At 31.0% G+C, this 27,361-nt stretch overlaps 1 protein-coding gene across 1 annotated transcript in view; it reads right to left on the bottom strand.

Moving 5' to 3' along the window:
* Positions 1–27,361, bottom strand: part of LOC134529473 (twitchin) — a 547,023-nt gene that overhangs the window by 287,293 nt on the left and 232,369 nt on the right. The window contains exons 33-36 of the mRNA XM_063363606.1: positions 23,281–23,514; positions 5,756–5,800; positions 4,366–4,413; positions 1,902–2,049 (exon numbers count right to left, since the gene is read on the bottom strand). Coding sequence (XP_063219676.1) covers positions 1,902–2,049; positions 4,366–4,413; positions 5,756–5,800; positions 23,281–23,514 — 475 coding nt within the window. The remainder of the gene's footprint in view (positions 1–1,901; positions 2,050–4,365; positions 4,414–5,755; positions 5,801–23,280; positions 23,515–27,361) is intronic.

The following is a 27,361-nucleotide window of genomic DNA, read 5'->3' as shown; positions in this document are numbered from 1 at the left end:
TGTCGCTACATTGGCATTAAATAAGGCATAAATCACAGATGTATTATCAGAATATGCCAAAAAATAAAATAAAGCACATTTAAGATCTAGACTAGTAAAGTGAATCTTGTTTTTTTAATAACTTTACCGAGAAATCTGTTACTTAGTAATACAACAATAATGCCGACTTTCATCACAATTTACGGTCACACATGTAGTAATAACAATAAAATAATGAATGACAAAAATTATTACATTATACAATTATTATTTTAATCGCCATTAAATTTTAAATATTCTGATATACATTCTATTTATGAAATTTTTTAGGACCAAGTTTGGTTTGTGTAGACTACCAACGTTAAAATATTTATTATCTGAGAACTACATGATGGCCAACCAATGAATTTGTTAGCCAATCATTTTGAGCAACACAAAAAATAACTAATATTAATATAAAGAATTTTAATGGGTAATCTAGAGAAAACACCCCGTCACTTTTAACTTCGGGCATATTAATCACTATGCTTTAGTGAGGCTTAATTTTAAAAGACGCACAACAATATTTCTTATTGCCTAAAACCATTGAAGCCAAGATGGCGCCTTTCAGTTTCCATTAAATATTTCAGGAAAGCGTTTATCTTCATTTGGGACATTAAACAAATGTCAAGTTGGTAACTACAAAATATTGTTCCGTCGGATGTTGAATTTTGTTTTCTTATTTCCGTGGATACATGAATCACTGTACTCACTGATTATGCCTGAATGCCTTAAATCCACCAAGTCAGATTCTACAGCAATTGATGAAGTGACCAGATTCTTACGTGATCCTACAGTTAACCCAGAAATAAACATCCTCGAATACTGGAAAACTCAGTCTGCATGTTCACCCAGGCTACATAAACTGTCCAAAAAATATTTGTGTTCACCACCAGCGACAGTGTTCTCTGAACGTTTGTTCAGCACTGCAGGAAACATAGTGACCAAAAACGGAATCGTCTTGATCCAGACCGTGTCAAAATACTTGTTTTTTTAAATAAAAATTTAAAGGGTTAAATAATTCTGCATAATGTTTAATTTTTTCTATTAACTAATATATTATTTTATAATTAACCCTTGAGATCTGGATTCGGATTCGAGGGGTGGATTCGAGGTACTGTTTGGGATTCGAATTCGAGATTCGGATTCGGGAAAAATGGGATTCGACCCATCACTAATATAAAGATATAAAGAAATATTAAGTAATATATAGGGTAATATATAGATAAAGAGAAAGATAGAGAGAGATGCTTTGTAGTGTCTGTTCAAACTTTAAAAAAAAATACAAAGGGGCATTGCAATGCATGCCAGGCATTAGCTAGTATAGATATAAATTAATTTCACAGGTGCCAAAAAAACTTAAAAATATATAATAATGTTTTAAGGTTTGTTCATTTCAAAAGCCATATGGATATAAAGTTTTAACAACCATTACGCAATAGCTATGATATTTTTATTTTGTACTTCTAGGTGCTAGCCAACAGCTTGGTGCCAGTTACTGGCCAGCACTGTGAGGATAGGGAATGTGCAATATATTGGTTTTAAAAAAAAGCTGGCGTGCAAATGGTCAGTTTAGTACCCAGTGCAAATGGCTAGGATTGAACCTACATACAACCTCCTGAACACAACTTGGACATGCTGCCACACGATCAAACAAGCACGCTTTTGTAAAAAACCTCAGGTGGTTAGAGGATGATGGTATTACTTTAGAAATGTTCTTGCAATGTTTAGAAATGTTCTCACAACATACCCCTTTTATTCCTGCCAGTATCTCGACATTTGTAGACACATCAGAGCAAACTGAAGTACCACGTGTAAATGCATAGAGCTGTTTCACAAACTGTCATGTAACAACTTCATCTGTGAACCCCTTTAACTGTTACCTTCGACTGCAGTGTAGCTCTCTTGCACATCGACGATCGCAGGCGGGCCAGGAGCTCCGACCGGCTTCAGCGGAGTGGACGGCTTGTCAATCCTGTCATCTAACTCAGCAACACTCGGCCTTCTCATGTCGGTGCTCGGTCTTCGTCTCTGTATTGGAAACAAGCTGTACAGGTGATTGTGCCTCGTATGTCTGACAGTGCATCAAGTTGTTGCTCGTGACCTTTTTATTGCTACATTGATATTCCTATTCCTTATCACTGTACTAGTAATCATTAGAGTTTATAATGTTTTACATCCAAAATGGCTTTGAAAATTACTTCCCAATTACTAATGTTCTGTATAAAAAATTTTTTGATAAAGTAATTTCTCAAAACTGATTCAAAAATTGAGACAAGAAAATATATCCCCAAAAATCTGGAAAGACACAGCAACATAAATACACACACGAGCTGAAAAACATATTTGGGAACTGGAATGTTAGTGGCGATAAGTATTGACCTTAGTATGCAAAACACATAAATAACAAAAGAAAATATTAATATCACATAACGAATAGGTGTTACAACAATTAAACAGAAAATATAAAACCAAATAAAATAATAAACACACACAAAATAAAATAAGAGGGCAACATGTATTATGTCCAGTCGGCAGCTTCGGAGGCTCTTAAACCCTCTACCTAGTGTACACAAAACATTGGTGTTTCCCTCTTCTTCCTCAGAAAATATCTCTGTGGTTTACGAAAAACATATAGCTAACTACCGGGCAAACAGTAAAACCAGAATATCACACATCTCTTGCCCTTTCACGCTGTATAAAAATATTAAGGTTAAATATACAAATATGAGTATTTAATTCAAATTATAGTTAGTTTTATTTATATAATATACATTTAGTTAATTTTGTACAGCTATATTCCACCTACATATGTGTTGGATCATATCCTCAAATAAATTACTGTTATTCCTCGTTCCTACAATTGCAATAATACATTTAAGGGTATTTAAAAAATTGTCTGTATTTAGTTAGTTTCAGAGTCCATCTTGCTTTATATTTTTGGACTGTAAATATTTGTTTACTTTCATTATTCTCATAACAAAATTTATTCATGAATGCCCTAAAATTATTTTACTAAACATAAAATAAACTCCTTGTGGTACCATTTTAATCATATGTCTAAATTTAATTATGTAAGTGGTTATTTTTTTAACTATTAAATGAAATATAAAGCAATTTAGAGAAATTTTTCAGTAATTTTTATTTTTTCACAATTTAACTTACTAATTTTTTTATATACTGTTAGTAACTGTACTTTGTATTTCCAGACATTGATCAACTCTTGCATGCAACATGGGTTGGTGTAGTTACACCTCTGAGTTAAAAATATCAGATATAATGAGATAGACTGTTGCACTGAGCTCGTTTAAGTGTGTTAACAGTAAAGGGCATAAATAAACCAAATTGTTATATCCATTCTTTAAATAAATTTACCACCTGCAAAATAATTATTTAATACATATTTTATATAATTGTCACCTAATATTTACCAACATGCCTGTTTTGATCTTAAACAGCAATAAAATGTGACACTATAAATATCATCCCATTGTAATAATTTAAATTTATAACTTTGACACTTCTTATTTTAATATTTAGTTGAAATATTGTCTAGTGATTTATCTTCCTTGAAATGAAAAATTGTTGAAAATTTTAAACATTTTAAAAATTAAAAGGTAAAAAAAAATCTCTAAAATAAATCTCTCTTTACCCTAAAGAAACCAACTGAATTGTATTAAAAACTTAACATTTAATGTTTTGTAATCCATATAGTTTTCCATAATTTTTGGTCCTTAAATAAAGGTTAAATATTAAACTTTTATAACTAATTATTTTGCAAAATTAAGGTTTATTATTTTTTTATTTCATTGCTTTTTAAGGCTAGTAAAAACTTCATTAGGTAAACAGTGTCTCATGACAGTGTCTCATGAAAATATCAGGTTATAAGTTGAAATGTAACACATGCCCTTAAATAATTAGTTTCACTTCATCTGTAACAATTTCTTTTAATATTTTGAAAGCTATAAAATGAAAGCAAATTTTTCAAAATGTAACAATTTTGATGGGTTTTCAGGAATATCCTTTAAACACACTTTGGATATTGGTTACAACAGTTGTTGTGATTGTAATTTTGTTAAAATATGTTTAATAAAGTTTATTATTATTAATTTTGAAGTGGTATGTTAGTTTTAGATATCATACTGTTTATCTATCAATTTGTTTGTCATGCACGTGCAATTATTTTGGTACTGGAAATGTACAATGCCAGCAAAACATAACTATTGTTTTGCGACAAAGGCACAAGAGATGTGTGTTCTGGCTACTGAGAGCTTTCTATTCTACACACTCACTACACAGTGAGAGATTAAAACATTGGAGTATACACATCTGCCAGACAAATCTAACCTGAAGCTTATCCTTGGCCTGAAGTTCTCCAGGGCGAGAGCCTTTCCTCTGTCGTGTCAAAGCAGAAATAAACACGTGAATAAATGCCAGAAAATCACGAATAAAATGATAAAACAACTCACACGACAATAACAAAAATAAGTAAAAAAAAAAAAAGGACAGGAATTAATATTTTGCAAGGAACTGTTGATTCATGAAATTCATACATTTAGAAGTCGCTTTAAAAACTACACAAAATTCACGTTGTAAGAAAAAAGTTTTAGTTATTAAGATTTGACTGTAATAACGGAGTTACGTTAATTTTGAACATATTAAATTAGAATGAAGTTTTCGACTTATAGCATGTATGAACCTCTGGTGCACTATGTAACCACATCTGTCATGTATATTTTCAGTGCAAAATATTAACTTTGATGGGAGGTAATTAAATGACACGCATATCACAGTGATTCAATGGCAGTTTTCTCTCGAAGTTCTTAACATCACAGTTTATTTCCAATTTCTGGAAAGTATGTGAAGCAATGCAATAAAATAAGGGACCAAAAATTTTTTAAATAACAAAAAAAACTTCAAATTTGATTATTATTTCCCAAGTAAAAATCAATTGTATTAAAATTTTGATTGAAGATATTTTAATTGGTAGCTTTAGTATGCTCAATTAATTCATGCTTTCATAGGCTCCACTGAGGTATTGTGTTATTTTTGTATATACATCATACTACAGTGCGCCTTGGAGAGCAGCTTGATGAAAATAAACTGCCAAAGAATTAGGTCAGCTTCGTGCCAACCAAACACAAGTCTCACCTTAGGATCAAATACCTCACCAGGCCGCAATTTTCCAACCTGTAGACAAAATAATGAAATCAAGCTAATTAAGAGAACTAGGGATGAGTGATTATACTGCCGAATGTCAGTTCTGGGAGGAATAGAAATGAAATACTGGAAGCTTACTTGAACAGGGATACAGTACTAGGACGGGACAAAACAGTAGTCTACACGACAATAACAATACCAACAATAAACATCACTGTCGAACTTACACAATGATTTCCACTGAGTTATCGTAAGGCCCTGTAGAAGTATGAAAATAATGAAAGCATAAAATTAAAACAACTCAATGCTATTAATAATAATAATCAAATCAACATGACTGAAAGAAAAATCAAATAAAAGCAAAATCGAATGCGTAGGTAGTAAGCGAATGTCGAAGGATGTAAATAAACTGAAAGAAAAGACTTTGATTCAACATACAGTGATGAAAACCAAATGGAAGCGAAGTGACTGAAGCGCAACAAAAACCTGTACTCAAAAGAAAATAAAAGGTTATAACTGTGTGCATGAACAAAGGCTCGGTGGCCCTGACAGCAGAAAGAGTTGACACCCGCCTCACCTTTCTCTCCTCCAACACTTCTCCTGGCCGCAACTTCCTATTCTCCTAGAATCAAAACAAACATTACAGAAGATAGTTAAGCTTATAGCTGATATGAGGTTGCCTCACATGTCATGTCTGTGTATTAAAAAACTTTGTGAACAAGTCTTATTTTTAAGAGATAGTAATGTATGTAAAATGTAATACCATCGTGCCTTAGTTTATAACTTAAATAAAATGTGTGTTTTCAATACCAAAAAGTCATGAGTACTCTTTTTTACAAATAAAATTATGTTTTGATGTTATAAATGTACAGTTAGATTGTGTTTATTTATTTAATCAGTAAAATTAAGGCAAAGTAATATATTTTAAAAGTTTTGAAAAACAAAAAAAAAATATATATTAATTTTTCATGTAAATGTGTGAAAATAATAACCAATCTAAGCTCTTACATCGGCATAAATAATAAGAAATATTTTGTTAAAATACAAGTATTAAATAAATCACTTTCAACGCTGGGCTCTTGATTTTCAAGACAAATTTATTTCCACTAGACCTCAAAATTAAAATCTACCTCTAAGCAGTCATCCTCAGTGTCTGCCACTCAGCTCAAATAACTTTTCCAACTATAATATTCCCAGGAAATGACTGGCGCAAGAGGATTAGAAGAGCCAACACCTTCATAAAACTGGCACACATGAAATTTGATGGTGTAGGGCTTGATAGCATAACTGTTGCAGTAGCATATTTATGACAAATCATTTTTAAAGAATTCTTTAAAATTTCTGAAAATTATTATAACTTTGACGACAGTCAATTTAAATATTAAAAAAATGTAATTCGTAACAAACTTAAAGGGTACTTTACCAAATCAAAACACATGCATTAGATTTTTTGATGATTTTACTAACTTAAAATTATGAAAATTATTGCAGTTGCTTAGAATAATCTATCATTTGTGTGAAGCATTTTCAATAACAATGTTTGATCTATGATCTAAATGAGCCTCTTTACAATTTTATGTACCATGTTTTATTGTATAATCGTCGCACATTTTATTCTAAAATCAAGTGAGAAAAGTAGGGGTGCAACTTTTATGCGAGAAAAGCATTGTTTTTTTATTTTTTTCCCTCATGAAAACAAAAATATTGCATTAAAAATATGTTTGGTTAAAAAGCAGTGTATACAAAAGCACGCCAAACCATTTAAAATAATTAGACATGCAACAAAAACAAATTTCGTTAAACTTAAATTTAAGAATGAAAAACATAAGTTGCAACTAACCAAGTGTTTCCATTAAGTATCGTCGTACTACACACTAACTACGGAAGAATAAGGACTATCAAATGTAGTTTACTCTTCATGAGACAGAGCGCGTGCGTTGCATGCAAACGGCGAGATATTGATGTTTGACTATGGGCATCAATGTAACCAAACATGATGATACCAAATAGCACTGGCTACATTTTTATCTGTGCTACATAACGGCGACAAAAATTAAATGTTAAAATGTTGGAAAAGTCTTTAAAAAAAATTTACACTTCTGACAACTTTAAATTTCTGTTAATTAAATAATTAAGCAGTAATATTCTAAAGAATAATGGATTCAAACTTTAAAATAAATGTTTTATGGGGGGAGGGGGGGGAGTACATCTTATGGAGAAAATGGCAAGACCAATAAATTTAATTGTATTGAATGGGAAATCATATTGTGCGGGTACATCTTAAACGGTGTTACTATAATTGTAATTAATGTATTTTCCCATTATAACTACCACACTGCCGGACAGCAACTTGAAAACCTATTACTGTAGCATGGTACTTTGTCCTGTGATCTTTGACAAGGTCATATTTATTGCCTGTAGAAAGTGCTCAGAACATAACAGTGAGATCAAAAACATAATGCAACTTTTATGCAAGAATTTTTTTTTTCCAAATTTTGAAGCTCTAAAATAACAGTGCGACGAAGATGTGTGTGTGACGATCATATGATAAAACATTGTTAACAACAGCTTCTTTAGCTTAGTAAAATAACAGTGCGACGAATATGCGAGTGCGACAATTATACGATAAAACATTGTTTACAGCAGTTTCTTCAGCTTAGTAAAATAACAGTGCGACGAATATGCGAGTGCGACGATTATACAATAATATATTGTTAACAGCAGCTTCTTTACCTTAGTGCACAATTAGAAGAAATAAATTTTAGGCTGTAGAATGTACCTGATATTTAGTTTAAATTGAAAAAAAACTTTGCTAAGCATTTTTTAGACATGTAATCATTTTTTATCAACAAAAGTGATGATTCATAACGAATGTATGGCATACCTAAGCTATGAAAATCCATACTTAGTTTTAAGTTTAAGAATTATTTATGATCTATGTATGTCTCTTGCATGAACAAATATCATGAACCCTTGTTTTGTAACTACTTAGCAACAAAGTTCTAAAGAACAAATTAAATGAGAAGAGCCTGCTAGAGATCACTTACTTACTTACTTAAAAATACAGTATTAATTTATGAGGAGATAAAAAAAAAATACATTTTCTGTAGATTTAAAAATATTTTCTCTAGCCATGTGGTATCAAGAAATAGATTGGTATGTGTAACTTTTAGTAAATGATTACTAAACAGCATTAATACTGTTTTTATTTGCCCAAATATTATTGCATTTATGAAAATCCTGCCATGTAGTGCCCAATTTGGCCAAATGACATAGTTTACATACACCATGGTTTCAAATATTATGAATTTAATTTAATGTTTATGCAATATGAATTAGATTCCTATATCCTCTTTATGACCTACCTATACCACCTTTACTTCATGCAGCTGAAAAGTTAGAGCCATTTTCTTACATGCTTTTGTTAGTTAGACAACACAGTTCTAGAAAAATTATTTGTAGTTTGTGTACGGAATGCTTTCTTCTCAAAATAATTTGACAAGATGTAATAAGTGCAGTGTTAAAGAATTTGTCACGCATAAAATAATTGTGTTCCATGTATTGTTTTTGTACAAAAGATTCTTGGTAACTCTGATGTCTAAGGCTACATTCTTATGAGCCAAGGATGCGAGTCCAACCCCGACAATTTTAGTAGCACAATATCAGCATAAGATGTTCAGAAAATTATATATTATCTTGAAATTTCATCATCTTTTGTCCATCCATAATCTTTCAATGTAAAATCCTTCCTTTCGTTTTTTTTTTTATTCTTGCAGCTCAAACAACTCTATATATTGTGTCTTTCAAGTAATCAAATTTTATTTTGCAGAATTTTTTAGATATTTAGACAATGAACAAGAAAGTCTGAAATTTTTATTGGGCAGTATTGTGTATTTGCTGTATTTATTATGTTAACTTACAGATATATTCATGAACGCCATTCTTCAGTGAGGAATGTTAGTATTTTTATGAGAACACAACAAATTGAATCATTTAACATAAATTTCTTCCGAAGTTGGTCTTCCATAAAATCACTGCATTTCAGAAGAAATACCTGCCAGAATTCAAGGAGAGACAACATTTAAGGCTTTTTACAGCAGTTATTAATATAAATACCACAGCATCATAAAAAAAGAAACAAATATGTTTATTTCATTTTACAAAAAAACTAATTAAAAGAATGTCAGTTTACAGAAATTCTGTTATTTCTCAAAAAAATGTAAGCCAATTTCGAAACCTTCAGAAATTCATTAACATATGTAAAACTATTTATTATTGTTGAAGCATTGCATAGCCTACACCCATCTTATTATTTAAATAAATAGAGCCTTTTATGTTTTTTTAAAAACCATTAATTAATTTTAGAGCTTAAAATAAATACCATGTGATTTTATTTGACAAATTAAAGTACGCTATGATCTAGCTTTTTGGTAAACAGCTATTTTAATTACTTTTAGGTCACATATGGCTAATAAGTAGTGACAAGATTTTATGGTTTAATTTTTGGTCCAATTTCATTTTTAAAACATTTGATTTCTGCGTTATTGTTTTTATTTTAACTATACAAAATAGTGGTAATATTTACGTATTAAATTTTTACCGTAAAATAATTTGTTATAAATTTGGTCTAAAACTTATATATTCAGAACAATAAAAATAAATGGGGAAAGATTTGTGGTTTAAAAGCGATTCAATAAGAGATGCATGATCAAACAAATTAAATTGATTTTTCTTATCTATACACTTTAGTACAATCTTTTGTCCAGAAAAAGTTACATTCCTTGTATTTCATCAACATTAAAGGATTACTTTTATTATGATTTTAATAAAGTTTTGGTTAAATGCTGCTAAGTTCCATGATGAAACTTTCATTTTAGTGCTTTATGGTGTATTAACTTGAATTTCGGTGTTATACAGTGTATTGACATGCTTTTCGGTGTTGTTTCAGTTTTATTGCAATTCACCATACAATACTGTCCCTACTAATAAGGTGATCATGTAATTTTTTTTATGTATTTACTGAACATCTTTTTATTAAAATGTGTAACTCGTGTATGAGTATACAAATGAATTTTGGTGGAAGTTTTAGTTTAATCCATTTACTTTGTTTTTTATTTAAAAGCTGCAGACAGAGAGTGCAACAGACGTGACAGCCGAGACCTGTGGAAATGACTTTACTCTGAGAAATCCTAAAGTATTTTCTCTATTTTTAAGGATGTCTTGTAATTGGTTGGCTATACCACATGGCTGCCTCTCCCCTGCATGGATGAACGTAACCATGTTAGTTCTTCAGTCATGCTTGGAAGTTGCCAAAGTCGAGATCTTCCGGGCAGTGGCTTGTGAATAATTAATTTTCTGATGTAGCAAGGAGCAATTTCACATCCGTGGTCCAAGCCAAGACACAAATAACCTTCTTTCGTACTGTTATTTTGAAGTCTTTCGACCACCAGCATCAACGTTTGGGCTCAAAGCGAAGTTGTCAAATCGAAAAGGAATTTTTCTCAACACTTCTGTGTGTTGTGAAGCTACAGTGAATCATCACATATGTTTTTTACTATGTTAAATAGTACATTTTTGATGCAAACAATGAGCTGACTTAGCAAATATTTTTGTGAGGATTGTGTGGAATTGTGCCAAAATTATGTAATATGTAACAGACATTATGATAATTTTTGGCGAAGAAAAATTAGTCTACAAACTTCATTTTGACTTATTTTATCAGAACAGAACATCATTTTCAATCTGAGTAATTTTTAAAATATTAACATTTGTGAACTTTCTGAGTTCACTACAGCAATGCCTTGAGTTAAATTTTCCTTGAGTATTTTTTCAAGTGTATACCAACTGTTTGACCATTATCAGCCAGGAGGTCTGACAGGTTACATGGTAAAGTTTTCTAAGTAGTATGCTCATATTTGCAGTAACTATAAAAATCATAGTATTGCAGATAACTGTAATCTTAAAATTAACTGGTAGGAGGAGAACATAAAATTATTTTATCACAGAAAACTATTTATTACGAAAGTATTAAATTTGATTGACTAAACAGTATTCATTACTTATGATCATTTAAACAGTGACTGAGAAATCACTTAAAATATATTTTTGAATGTTTCACAAAATATTAAATATTGTTACCTGAACTTACAAAAACATTTATTTTACTAATACATGTGGGCACAGTGAATTAAGTTGATTTTTTAATTTGATGTTCCAATACTTCCAAAATAGTTTTTTCTAACTATAACAGAACATTTCAAATTTAACAATTGTAAATTAAGTCATTTAACAATATGGCCACAGGTTAAAAGGCACTACGCAAATACTGACAGAAAATATTAGCATATAATGACATACAAAACCCTAAGGAAAATCAAATCCTTGACAGTTACATTGAGAAAAGAGCATACCATTTAAAATTTCTTTATTACCTTTCACTGATTCTTAAAAAAAAATTATAAATAATATCAAACTAATTCAATGAAAAAATGTGTATACTTTTTAGCCAAGATAATTGTAATCCTTTCGATTCACTGTGCAAAATTATACACCATGAATAGATTTGTGTTATATGCAATACTGCAATGTGAATGTAGGCAGTCACTTTTTATGGTGCAAAAGTCACTAAAACATTTTCTTAAGTGTCTGCTATGATAATGAGTTTTAAGTTCAAAGAGTAAAAAATTATTTAGGGATTTAGAACAGCTTGAATTCTCAAAGGAGTTGAAAATTTAATAACCTATCTTCTATTGGGTAAAATACCCTTATAAATTAGTTCACCTTAAGTTACTGCAAATACTTTATATTCAATTTAAAATTAAAACTACTGTTTCTTTGCTTATGATGCGAGGTTACACATAGAATTATAAAAAGCATTATTAAAATTGAATCATCCTTTAAATGGTATTGGAGATAAGAGTATTTTTTTCATTAGGTTTACAAAAATAGAAACAAAAGGATTTATAGGTATGCTTATATTTAATTCAGCTCTTCAAGTTAGCTTTCATAATTAATTACAACAGTTTTTGTTTATTTTGAGTGTTAACTTCATAAAACATTCTAAGAGTCCTTTTTTTATGCACTTTGATGCAAATAAAGTTATAAGAAATAATTAAAAGCAAAAAAATTGTACTGAAAAATGTTATTTTCAATTAATTCAAAAGTGAATAATTAATTTTAATTCGTTGTTCAACCCAAACACATGAAACCATTTTAATAATTTGTTTGAATAACTGTTATTCTTTTTTTAAAAACTGACACAAAATGTAGGTACTTTAATAATAAAAAAATTCTAATAGGAGTCTGCCATTTTAATTAAATCATATTAAATTTAAAATGAGAATTAGGATGATTCATTTTTAAAAATCAATAGTTTCACACATAGACATAAATGATCAAATGTACCCAACGTCCCAATGGCTACACACAAATTAATTAATTTTAAATAGTAAAATTAATATTTCTAAAACTGAACTTTAAGAAAGAAAAAAATATACAATTTTATTACTTTTGAAAAATTTTAACTTTCTCAATTAGTGTTTTGTAGAAATAAAGGAGCATTATTTTTCAGTTTTAGAACTTAAAATATGCACAAACGAATTAAAAGCACACAAACATATAAGACATAAAGTTACTGCAACTGATTATTTTTTCAAGCATTCTGTAGAAAACTGTAAATAAAATAAGTTGTAATTACAAAAAAGACACATAGCGCAGGCATCTTTCAGCTGAAACATATTCATAACAATTACACACATAACAAGTTTAAGAATCTTACACTGAATATAAATTATCAGTAGCAAACATATCACATGCATACATAACACGTTAATGTAAAATAAAATTAGACATATAATTCATATAATTAAAGCACAATAAAATAAAAAAAACATGAAACACTGATGTACTATTTACAATATTTTAATTGTCTTTCATTTTTCATTTAAGTCTTCTATGTATATAAGCAATTGCATAGCAGGTATTGCTGTAAAAATATTATCAAAGTCAAGCCTCAAATAAATAGATGAGAACAAAAGTTAAAAGTTAAAATCTGTACAAATTAAATATATTAAAAATAAAACTTGCAAAATTTTTGTAAAATAATAATGATTTATTGAATAGAAACACTTTAAGCACTTTGATCAACTTTACACAAATGACTTCAATCCTTTGATATTTACAATATTATGAAGACATACGTATCAGTTATGTGAACTTAAAATAGACTTATTGTTTAAATGCTCAGTTGATAAACAATAGAAAAAACTGTCTTTAATTTTGTGAGTTGGGCAAATAACATTACACTAGATTTTAATAAAAATTTGGGAAGAAACAAATTTAAATTTTTACAATGTTTTCTCGATTATATGTTGCAGTATAGTTCAAGGAAGTGAAATTTTTTTTAAAAATTATTTCTGAAGTTTAATTTGATACGTAAAGTTTTAGGAACCTCAGACAAAAATAGTTCTTAGCAATAAATTTATAGGAAAATATTTTGAAGCTACAATAAGAGCAGTTTAAATAAATAAACTATATCCTAAATCTTGAATGAAAATCATATACAAAAATAATTTATGTAACTTCAATTACTAGAAAAACATCTTTTTCCCAATAATTCTGCAACCAATTTTTTTATTTTTTACCAGCCTTATTAAATTTTTCATTGTATGTACACATTTGTAGTTAATAAAAACAACTGTTTTATTATGTACAAAGTAATTAAATGTTTAATTTACTGTATTGGTATTGTATGGTATTATTGGTATCATAGTGTAGATAAGCATAATATATACATTCTTTGGACTTTCAAGGAACCAGATTTAGGGTGGGTGCATTAGCATGCAACCACAAATATTTAATATAATTTACATGAAAACAATGTAATATAAAGTTAATTTTGTTCTGCTAAACCATGCTTGGACAAATCTTTATATATGTTTTTAAAAGCAATCAATAAGTAAGATAAAACAATTGTTATGAAAAACATGTAAGTAACCTAGAGCCTATTTTCACATTTTTTATATTTATAACATAATTTTAGGGCCCCACATTATTGAATGTAAATATTTATGTGAACATACTTCAAGTAAGCTAGTCCTTAAGTTTCATGGCACAAGTGCAGTATGAATACTGTGTAGGCTTAAATGGACATTTAATTTGGTCAATCAGTCTAGTCAAAACCACAAAATGCATTACAATATGCACAAATAAAGAAACAGAACAAAATAAACATAAAGCCAGTATGCCACGAAGATCCAAGTTACATAGACATTGAGAAAATGTCAGAACTGAGCATAAAACTTGAAAGGGTTATTGATTTTAAAGTTTTAAAAAGAATTTGTATCCATTCTAAAGTTAACGTTATATATTCCAAGATAGTAATATATTTATTTTTAACATATGTGGTTACAAGAAATGTTTTATTTAAGTGCACTTTAATAGTTTTTATCAAAATTAAAAAAATATTTCATAAAAATAATAAATATAGCTTACATAAAATATTTATGTTAAATTTAATAAATGGTTTTGAAATTGTAATAGACTTTGTCATTATAAATCAAATAAAATTATTATTTTTTTGCTATACTTTAACTCACATGAACCATTTTTTAAGTACAGTAAACTCTCGCAAATCCGTGGGTGTCGGGGATTTATGACCTTCGGATTTTTGAAAACTTCGGATTTTTGAAAACTTCGGATTTTTGAAAAATTTTCATTAAAATACAAAAAAAAATTCTAAAAGATAGGATGGTAGTCAATGAACATGTAATACTACCACAGGACGTCTTATTAAACAAGACACTTGAGAAGTTAACAGAATGGTACGTAAGCAATACCAGTATAGTCCATTCATAGTAAATGAAGCACCCGAGAAATTTTTTTTCCTGAAAATTTACAGCCTGGCCTGATTAAATTTAACACACCCATTTGTTCAAGTTGGTAGTAAATTGTGTAAAAAGTAATTTAAAGTCATCTTAAATTAAATTAATGGCACCCGAAGTCGCACTTTGATGTGAAAGAGCTAGGCGTAGCAATGTGGCGTGCGCTGAAACGGGAAGCCCCTTGATAAGGGGAAGTGAATTTAGGAGGGGCGGTTGAGAGAAGCGATACGTAGCTGGCAAGAGACTCAAGGCCACTCCCTCACAGACACACGGCCAGTCCAGTTAAACTAAAGAGAAACGGGAGAAATAAAAAAAAATCATTTGTTAATTGTACACTAGAACCATCAAAAAATCTGAAATTTTGGCACAAAACAAAAATAATCGGGGAAAAAATGGTAAAACTCACAATAAAAGCTTATACAAAGCTATTATTTAACATGCAGCATATATTTTGTGTTGGTTTATAGTGCACTTACTAATGTTCGTATAAGAAGAGAGAAAAAATTGGACAGTCCGTTTAAAAACACGGCAGCAGTAGCTTGTGCGACGTAAGTGGGAGTGCGAGAATCTCGTCTAGACAGGCTGGCGGCTGCAAAGGCAGCGGATGCATGACGTCATACGGCTTACCTCTCCCTCCCAGACAACAAACCATCTCTCTCCCTCTCTCCAGCCCTCTAGCCATTTTCTGCGTGTGAAACTGTCAACATCCTTCCTCCCCTACTCCACACTGCATGCGACGAAAGCCAGGTTGTATAGTCCATTCCCGGTAAAATGAACATTTTTTTAAGGCCCCCCACGGCAGCCATTTACCGTTAATTTTTTGATACAATTTGTTTGTTAGTTACAGAACATTATTTCTGCTGGAAAATCTCTGAAACTTCAAAATTTCTTTAATGGAAAAATTTAGCAGGGCGGTTAGAGTATTTATTTTTACCGCAAATGAACTATACTCACCTTCCCTCCGGCCAGCATTCCCGGCGTGTGACGCATGACAACTACAGTCGTGTGCCGCGCACAGCTAGGAAACTTGTCACTGGCAACATGTTTCACACACTGACACACGGTGCCCAGAGCTTCAGGAAAACCTACGCGATTTCCAACCTACTCTAAATATCCGACTGGAGTCTGTTTACGAAAAGCATTTAAGAATTTGCTAATGCCCAACTGTTTTTTTTTATATCGGATTAAGAGGAGTTAAAATGGCTAAAAGGCATGGTTTTGAAGTTTTAGGTGTAAAAAACCGTTAAAACATTTCTTGAAAGCACCAGAGGAAAAGGCATTACACCTTTATCTTTATTTTCCCGCCATATAATGTTACGGTCACCGCTCAAATTTCACAGTTATCTGACGGGAACGAGATGACTGCGCGCCAGTTCAGAGCCTTTTACCGCGCTATAAATATCAGTGAGCGTCGCTCTTATCATCCACTGAGAATAGTGATACATACATCTAAACAGTAACGATCATGTCACTTCGGAAATACCCCGGATTTCTGAGAACTTCGGATTCTCGGGCCACGGACTGGCGAGAGTTTACTGTACTGAAAAATCCAAACCATAATATTTTATTAAAATCCATTAATAAAATTTATTGCGTAAAATCGTACATAAAAATAGCATGAATTTTCAATTGCTCAATAAATATTTTGTGTTTTCCTTAAAGACAATCAAAATTTAAAACACATTAGTTAATTGAAAACTTTATGTCATAAATTTAATCATTACAAAAATGCAATTATGGGCATACGTTAAGTTATGGGTTTCTCAGCTAAAATTCACCAAAATTCCATTGTATTGAGAAAATATTAAAATAGCAAAGAACTAAATTTCATTTAAATTTCTTAATAAGAAATATAATAAATATTTAAATAAAAACTTAAATTTTTTAAGAGTAGTATAAATTATTTATCTATCTCTAATAAATAGGTATCTGCGAATATCAGTTTTTTAGTTCGAATAGAATACAAATATAAAATTATTAAAAAATACGAATACTGAATTTGAATAGTAAAAATGAGAATTAGAATCCCACTAAAAGAAATTTTCACATCATGTAAAAACTTTGGAAAATTAGACAAATAATAATTAAGTGAAAGGTTGGTTAAGTTAATTTAGCTACAATAACTATATAGAAAATTTTGGTTAAAATATTTAAATTATAAAATCATTGTTTCTTAATTATGAAGGTAACCTAACTTAAATTACCTAACTTAACCTAACCAAACAACCAACATTTCATTTCAGTCCCTTTCACCTTATTTTCCACAACCTGCTACTAAAAAATGATCCAGAATGTTTTAGTGAACCACAAAATACCGAGATATCTATAGCAATCTACTTTATGAAAAATGTGAACCTTTTTTCAAAATGCTGTATTCCCACGTCAGCGATAAAATGAGCTCATATTTACATATTTGAACCCTAGTTATTCACGAGTTTTGATTGTTAACAGGAACCAGGTAAATTATATTTTGGCTAACCAATTTTATAAACACCATTTTTGCTAATTTCATCTGGAATCTTAAAACATTATTTAATTTTTTTTATATATTTTTAAGTTGTAACGTCACACAGCAAGTAAGCTGCTACTGTATAACATGATGTTAGATCAATTGTTACTGTGGATTAATATTCTGTTGAAACAACTACGATTACTTCTTTTCTCTTAATAGTGTACGTGTTTTGTGGTGTGTTAGTCAATGGTTGTTGACGTTTGTTTATTATTTTCCACTTCTGGTGTGTGTGATGAAAAGAATACAAATAATATTTTGTTTTCAAGTTTGAAATGACAAATATGCCATGTTTTGAATTGTTTACGCAATTTTTTCCGCTACTGACTTAGAAACTTTTAGTACTTTTTGAATTTATAAAATGTTACTTATTGTTCATGTTTTTGTTTATGAAGTCCCATTAAACATCAAAAAAGGATATTTATAATGCACAAATGACTTAATCCCACCAGTGAACATTGATATATGACAAACTCACGAGGTATACTATGTCAAGTAATCAAAAGGAAACAAACATTCGTCATTTCGAAGCGTAAGTATTCAAGGTCGAATCGATAACTAATAGTTTATAATTCATATTCGCATCCGGAAATTCAAATATTTGCATAGGCCTATTAATAAATGATTTTTAAATATTTTGTAGCATAAATGATTTGATTGCTTTTTTTTATTTTAGTTATTGCAGACTATGTAATAAGCCCAACTAATTTGTTGGTATCTGAAAATATCTAACCAAATACATATACAAATACTGTGAAAAGACCGAAAAAAACTCTTGTATAATAAATAATATTGTAATATATTTAGAGAAAGCAAAGGATTTAACACAAGACAACACATCAAAAACAGATGGAATAATTATATTGTTAGCTTTTTTCATAGCTTCATAAATAAGTGTGATATGGAGTAAAAAAACAATAAAACATATTTTCAAAATATTAAAAAAAAAAATTTCCAAAAAAATTAAATAAAAGATTTTTTTGTTTATACAATTAAAATAATAAATTTAATAATTTAAATAATAAATTTAAAAAATTGGTTGTCTGTAAAGTCGGTTTACGGACGATAGTTTAACGTGACAACGTCATAACAAAACATTGATGAAATGATTACATAGTTTTATGAATAAAATTGTATCATTTTTATTGAATTATCACTATTTTGTATGGATACAAAGAAGGAGTGAAATGAAATCTACAATTTAATTGATAAATTTACATTTATTTCCACTCATTAATTCAAATATGTTTATTACTTTAATGAAGAGATTATTTTAACTATAACTTTTATACATGTTTGCTATTTAACTTCTTCCAATCTGTGTTATTCTGTTAAAGATAGGACAATGATAGGAAAAGTAGGAAACGAATGGGAGTGTTTCAAGTTTAATGTGCCTCGAAAAAGTCAAATCGATGGTTGTTCCAATCGAGTGCAAGAGAGATATTTGCGCCACGGACTCTGCAGCAATGCTAGGAGGAACGGGTTAGCAAAGAGCAATGAAAATGTTACATTGAAATGCATGAAAACAGAATTACGCCACGGACTCAGTCGCAATGCTGGGAGGTTCAGGTTAGCAAAGAGCAATATCAAATTAGCGTAACGGGACACAGAGAAACGGAACAAGGTGCATAACGGGACACTTTTTCGTGCGTGCAGCCGGCGTTCATCGATTTATTAGACGTTGTCACGTCAAAATTTAAGTAAAGTGGTGATGTGTTACTGTCGCAAGAATTTAAATAGATGTTTTACATTGATAATATGTGTCAACAAGAAATAATATGCGGCAGGACAATAGAAAATAGGGAAAAACCTATATAACAAAATATACATGACAAAGACCTATGACTACAGTAAAGAACGTAGGAGTCATCAAAGTCATTAAAAGAATGGAATAAATGAACCAAAAATAATAAAAAAAGATACATTTACATAAAACATAAATTATGATGATAAAAATCATTAATAAAATAGAGAAAGAAAAATATAAATAATGAAATAACAGCTGGAGATCATAACATCACATGTGAACAAATGAAAAAAATTAAGTAATAATAACAAAAGAGCAAAAGTACAAGGATAAAATTCGAAGCTGAAAATGAAAATAGACAAAGTGAAAACACAGAAAAGACATGACAAGACTTCACAACATTTCAGTGCAGGAAATCTGTCCACTTCTTCACACAAAACATTGGATGCATAGTATTTAAAATAGCTGAATACAAAATTGTATTTACAGGATCCAGTGTCTCACCTGAAGAAATTAACAGAATTCAGTATGCAAGACATTGTGAGTCTTGTGATGTCTTTTCTGTCTCATACATTGTTTTTATTTTCATTTCATCATGTTGTTTGGATTCACAATTGATACATATGCTGTTTTTTTTCCCCCAATTGTTTGTCGAAGTATTTTGATCACTGCCACCAGTCTAAGGTTATTTGTTTTCATTCTTTTGCCAATTTATTGGGAAGGATTTATTGTCCTATTTTATGTCATTCGTAAATGTTCCTAGTTTATGTGGCCATTTTTTTTTTGTTTTGCCATTTGTTCAATGCTTATTTTACTGTTAGGTTCACACAACTAAGGTTGTGTCATATTTTGTTTTGTTCTGTGGATTTTATCCCATTTCAGTTGTCCTACCACCCATTCTGTTTTTGTAAGGCAATCAAAATCATTAATTATAATTCTTATAAAAGTAATTTTATAAAGGCATCCAAAATACAAACATCTGACCAATTCATTTAGCAAGTTTACAAAGACAATACCATAGGCAAAAATCTGTAGAATTCTCGGTAGAGGGGGGGTGAGATAACATCTATTATTCCCATTTCACAGTTACGTTTTCACAAGAACAAACAAGTCTCCTCCAATCAGGTTCCCTCAGAGGGTCTTTTTGATTCTGGGGGGGGGGGGGGGGGGGGGGAAATCTAAGCCCACTGCTTCCCCCCCCCCAAATCTACAACCATGCAAAATACTATGTGAGTTTGTTATATGCTTTTGTCTTTAAAAAAGTTAGACAGTTTCAGTTGACTTACAGAAGTTGATAAAACTAATAATGAAAAGAAAATACCTATAGATTTTGCCATTTTAGAATTAAGTAAAATACTTCTTTTCGTAAAAAATATAGAACAGTTAGTTTTTATTCAAACAATATTAACATCTTATTAATAAATTTAACTGAAACATCTTCAATTAAAAACTCAAAATATTACTTTACTAAATATGTCAACATGTTCAAAACCTTCATAAATCATTTAATACATCATTATAGAGAAAATAAAACTGAATATTTTAACCATATGATTCTTTCAAGGTGAGGTATAGTTTTTCGCCTATCAGAAACATTCAAGTGAAGTTCTAGTCATTAATTAGAAAATTCTAAATTAAATAATAAAATATAAATATAAAATTTCATTCTCATCAGTTATGCCACATAAACTTTTATAATATAACACACACAAACTAAAAGATGAGGTTAAGTTGTAATTTTTTTTTAAATATGAGAAAAGCAAATGTCTACTAACAACTTAAAATAGACTTACGTTAACTAAATTTCATTGGTTATCTCCTGTCATTACCAGTCAATTTAAACCTTTTATTTGTTAATTTTATTGGAAAATAGTGTCTTCCCAATAAACTACACTTATTTTGTTCAAATACACCATTTTATCTTTATTCCCAAACTCTTGTGAGATCTTCTAATTAGGGTCCTGTTATTCTGAAACCCACAACTCTGAACATGTGGCTAATCCGAACAAGTTTAAAATGAAAATAAATATTTAAAAAATTAATTTTTGTATTTTAAAAATTATTTTAATGTCATATTAGTAATTGTGTGTTGGTTAAAATGTTATAGGCTGCGATATGTATAATTAAACACTTATGGAGATGTATTTCACTACATGCTATAGCATTAATGCATTTATTTGGCTAATCAAAAAATATTTTCATCCAAACAGGTCGTGGCCCCAATTAGTTTACATTAGCTGTATTTCACTATATTGACAAAAATAAACTACAATTTTCTCACAATAAATATTTTTATTTGTAGTACTCGATCAAAACTAGTTTTTGAAAAGAAAAAAAATACTTAAACTTCTGAGGCCCTGAATTACATATTTATTAATAATTTCTTAAATTCAAAAGGCAAAATTTTTTAACATGGCAAATAATATTCTCCATACGATCCTCTATGCTATTTATGTAAAACATTATTAATGCTCCGTGTACAATAAATTTAAATATATATCACAAATAAAATGAACCAGTATTTTCAGTGATAAAAATTATAACTAAAGAGATCTGACTAAAATCAGTAAGTCATTATCAAGGAAAACCAATTTTTTGAAATTTATTTGTTAAACATTTTTGATATGCTTTATTTTAAAAAAAGTCAAAAATAGCTCTTTCAATATTGCTTGAATTAAAAACAATACTTCAATGAAATCATGCTTTTATTATGCAATCTAAAATTTCTGCAATGAATTTTGCTGATTTTTGTAAATAACACATGTAAAGAATGACTAAATTTAATCCTTTTTGTTCAAAGTAATTTTTTTAGTTTGCTAGTTTGACATTACTACTCATGAGACTTTGAAGGCTTTTTTCTTTATTTTAAGATATTATGTAAAGTTTTTCAGCAGGAGATTAATCATCTATTAATTTCAAATTAAAAGAAAACTATGTTTATAATTTGAATTAATATTAAAATACAAAATCTTAAACTCAGAGAAACAGAGAACTTCAATATAATTAATTGAATACATAGCTAATGAAAAAGTAAGCTTATTACCAAAATCAATAAGCTTTTCTTTAATGCATAGTTCTACTTTTTTCTTCAATGTTTATATAATTGCTTTACCCATCACTGGCACATTTAATTTATCGAACTAAGCCAAAACCATGAAAGTCTTCATATCTGTATTAGATTAGACACAATTTTGAAAAATTAAATCCATAATGATTAAATTGTTCACTCAAAAGTCCAAGGCATTGTTAATTTGTTAAAACATTATGTACATTATAACAGTCAGAGATGGATTAACCCTTAAGACATACATAATGACTATCGTGAATTAAGTGAATGTCTAGTAGTTCGAGTGATTGGTACCCATAAGTTTTATGTTGGATATTTTTTGTAATGTGATACGCACTTTAAAAATTTCTGAGTGGTCTTGTTCCTTCACTACAATACTGCTATGTTACTGCAAAATTATTATTTTTTGTTCTCCATATAGACACTGCCTTCTCTACAGTCATTACTATGTGTATAACAGTGATCTTTCATTTATAGTATTTTATCAGAGACTATAAACATATGAAAGAACTTGTATGATTTTATTTATATTTGAGGTTGGGTTAAATATGTAATATTTTTTAACAAGTGTTTTGTGTCATGACATATATTGTATTAGCATTTTTCAATTTTAAGTAATTTCTCAAGATTCAGCATGCCAGGAAAATAATATTTACTAACCAATGTACAGAAAGAAGATTATTAAAAAAAATAAACAGAGAAGGCTGTATGTTTAGGTTAACAAAATGTAAATTTATACAAATTATCTACATAAAACTATATAATACTTGTATTTTATAACATATGTATACATTAATTTGTTTATAATTAATGACACTTGAGTTCCTAGAAACAAGAAACAATGGCCAGAGAAATTTAGCAAATGGCATGTCAGTAATAAACTAAAAGGACATCTTACCTCATCACTTATTATGAGGCTTGGCCGACGCTCTTGCTCAGCCGGTGGTATGAGTGATCCTCGCCTACTGGACTGCCCCGAACCAGGAGCTAATGAACCTTTCCTTGCATCACCAACTGGAGACTTTTCACGGCTAACCTCAATCTTAGGTGCTTCCATTTCCGGTTGTTGAATTTCCGGTGCTTTGATTTCTGGTACTTTCATGCCAGGAGCTTTGGTTTTCTTGTCTACAGGCTAAGTAGAAACAAAAAAAAATTACTTACGGTTATACAGGTTTTTTAATATTGTATCATAACTATTCACTATACTTATATTCTAAGAAAATTATGAAGATGTTCTTGTTAAACTTTTACCATTGTAGTAGCTCGATGTTCAGCGCCAGGTTTATAACTTGCAAACACTAGGTATGCTCGTCAGTCCGCAGTGAGGACTGGAGGACTGGCCAAGAAGCAACTGTGTTTGACGATAAATGTCTATTAAAGCCAGGAAACTGGCTCGAGAACAAGGTGATCATAAATAGACTAGTCGTATTTAGAGGTTGCCAAATCTTGTTATCTTTTGGACAGGTTGCAGAAAAGCTCAGAATGAATGCTTAAATAGGAGATAAGAAACTTCAGAAACAATTTTAATAAAACTGAATGTTTGGGTATAGTTAAATAAAAAGAGACCAAATTTAATATTATATCAAATAAGTTCAGGACACACAATAATAAACTATGACAAAAACTTGTGCATTTTGCCATCACAAACATAAGCTATTCCTGTTTCTGATGATGATCAGATAAAAATATTTGGAAAATATCCATGACTTTTTATTGTACTATGTATATGCATTACTGTCTAATGTGGCAGAAACTGTTTCAGACAGGTTACATAACTCCTACTTTTCGCAAAGTTACTGTAGAGTTGGAGCAGCCCATCAATGATATAATTTGAGAGGACAGAAGTTTAATTTATCATTTGCTAGAAAATTCCTGGAAATGTCCAGAATGGTTAAGTAATCCTGTTTGATCATTTTCAATATGGATAGTCATATTCAAGCTGAGAGCTGAAAATACTTAATGAATGAATGAATGCATTAGGGTTTAAGGGGGTAGTATCTTAGATTATTTTACTTTAAATATTTTGTTTTTATGCATTAATTTAAATAAAATCATAATTTAACCATATTTAATTGCTTATGAAACTAATTTTCTACCAAATACATCCTTATTTAATGGTTTTTATGAGCCTAATAGCAAATTTATATGTTAGTCCTATGTAACATGAACTAAAAACATAAAATCATCTGGAGTACAGTTTTGGATTAACAGTTCCTATGTAGCCTTCATCTTGAAATACTTTTTTTTTTATGTATACCTTTCATAAGTCAATAAAAAATAGGTTTACCCAAAACCACAAAAACATAAGTTTTCAAGGTTTTAAGAAAGCCAAATTTTAATTGATTTAACAAACAATATACCACAAATAAAGATTTCCAAGACAAAGGCTATATACAAATGGTTTATCTACTAATTTAAACCACATGATTTAATGATTTCAATATGTGCTAGGATTAACATAAAAATTTGCCTCTAAGTTCAGAAAATACATTAAATTCGGACTTGTATAGTAAAAAAACTTTTATAAACTATTAAATATAGTTATATTATGAATTTATTTAAAATCATGTTGAAAAAAAGAAATATTAGAAGAAAAAATAATTTATGATACTTCCTGCTTAACATCTCGACATTAAGGCTTGTAGAGACAGTGAGAACTGTTGACAGAATGAAGCATTCATGGAATGAATGGTTGAGGGAAACGGGAGTACACTGAGAACGTAAACCAAGTTTCCTAATTTTGAATTTATTCTCAGTGAGATGAAAGCAGCTTTTGTTTTGCTTGAGATCATAGGTTTTAAGTTGTAGATAAGCAAGTGCATGTAATTAGCACTTAATATTCTTTATTGTCCGTTCACCGTGGTACATATACAGGCGCCATAACCGGAACTGCCATTCACCTGTTATCAGTGATGCCAACCATCACGAGCAAGGCAGATGTACAACACCTTCCCCTTTATACTGCAAGACATGTGACCACTTGCAAGGGTTCTAAGGTTTACTTGTTGAGACCAAACTTACATACAAAGTTGTGCAATTGCTTATTAACAGTACACACTATAATTCAGAAAACAAGTATACTGCATGAAACACACATGTGCAATTCACAACTCACTTACAACACACTAATTGACAAGCAGACAACATTACAAATTTAAGCGCTTCACAGGCTTCACCTCCCTTCCACTTTTGGTAGCCAAGGTATGGCCACTGCTGTCTGTTGCTTCTTGAGATTTATCACCCTGCACAGTAGACACATCAGTCACTGCATTCGTTGAAGTTTGAGGCTCAAACCCCCGGAAGTCAGGCTCCAATGATGAGGTGCGTGGAGTCTGCTTCAGGCGGTTACCCTCCTCGCCATCAGTCTTGGTGTTGGGAACCTCGAGCAGGCGTGGAGCTGACTGGTGGGGCTTCTGCGAGGTAGTGGTTTTTCTCAGATGGATCACATTGCGACGCACTATCCTATCACCTGATCCTCGCACCCAATAGGAGCGAGGTGATGAGTGTTTGCCCACAATGACTCCCGGCTCCCACTTGTCATGTTTGTGGGTTTTGACAACCACAGTTTCCCCCTTAACGAATGTTATCTCCTGTCGCCTGGCCGTTTTGTTGTATACGTCTTTCATCTGCTTCTCCTTTGACATTAATGCTCTCACCACGTGTTCTGGGGAGATGACTCTAGGTCTGAGGGTGTTATATGAGACAGGCAGTTTACTCCGAAGTCTCCTATTAAATAGTAACTGAGAGGGGGACCAGTCTAAGCCAGGAAGAGGGGTGTTTCTATATTCACGAAGTAAGTTTCTGAAATCAGTGCCCTGACTTTTGCGTAGCAGCATTTTGCTAATCTTTACTGCCATTTCTGCCAACCCATTACTGCGTGGATAATGAGGACTACTAGTTCGTAGCTCAATTTCACTCAGGGCATAATACTGACGGCATTCATGAGAATTGAATGGCATGTTATCAGCCATCAGCACTCGTGGGAGACCATGAGTGCTGAATACTTGTTGCATGGCACTGATGACGGCAGAGGAAGTCTTTTTGGGAAGTTCACACACATCTATCCATTTGGAATATTTGTCCACAAGAACCAAATAATCTTTCCCAGCGAAGTCAAAAATGTCTGCACCTACTGTGTCATATGGCAGCTTTGGAATGGGATGTGGGCAGAGGGGCTGTCTGTAGTTGGCTGGGCGAAACTTCTCACACACAGAGCATTTTTGAATGAACTGCACAATATCAACTGACATAGATGGCCAGTAAAACAACTGACGGCCCTTGGACTTGGTCTTCGATTCTACACAGTGGCCTTCATGAAGCAGCTGTAGAACATATGGTCTTAGAGCCTCAGGAACAACAACCTTATCGCCGAGGAAGACTAAACCACTTTCAGCACACAAGTCATCCCGCATTTTGTAATAAGGTTTGCATACTTGAGGAACTCTACTGTAGGGGGGCCAATCTGACTGACAAAATTGGGACACTTGACAGAGAGCCGCGTCCTTAGTTGTTTCCAACTGGAACTGAAGCAAGCGTTTGTTTGACATAGGCAAGTGCTTACTGACGGAATGTACTACCTCAACCATTGCAGGATCGTCGAATACCTTGTCTGAAAGATATGACCGCGACAGGTGGTCTGCGAAATACATGAGTTTACCAGGTAGGTAAGTAACGTTTAGGTCATACTTCAACAGTTTAAGACGTAACCTCTGAAGGCGTGCTGAGCCTATATGATGAACTGGTTTGACCATAACATTCACAAGTGGCTTATGATCAGATTGCACTAGGACCTGCTTACCATAAATATAGTAGTGAAATTTAGCTGAGGCAAAAGAAACTGCTAAGAGCTCCTTCTCAATCTGGGAGTAGCTCTTTTCTGCTGCTGTAAGGGACCTGGAGGCAATGTGCACAGGGTGGAGACCCTTTGGGCCCTCCTGAAACAAAGTAGCACCAAGCCCACTCTGTGATGCATCACACTG

The sequence above is a fragment of the Bacillus rossius genome, chromosome 2, assembly GCF_032445375.1.
Source record: "Bacillus rossius redtenbacheri isolate Brsri chromosome 2, Brsri_v3, whole genome shotgun sequence".
NCBI lineage: Eukaryota > Metazoa > Arthropoda > Insecta > Phasmatodea > Bacillidae > Bacillus > Bacillus rossius.
The sequence above is the reverse complement of the archived record's forward strand: the minus strand, read 5'-3'. Positions and strand labels throughout refer to the sequence as shown.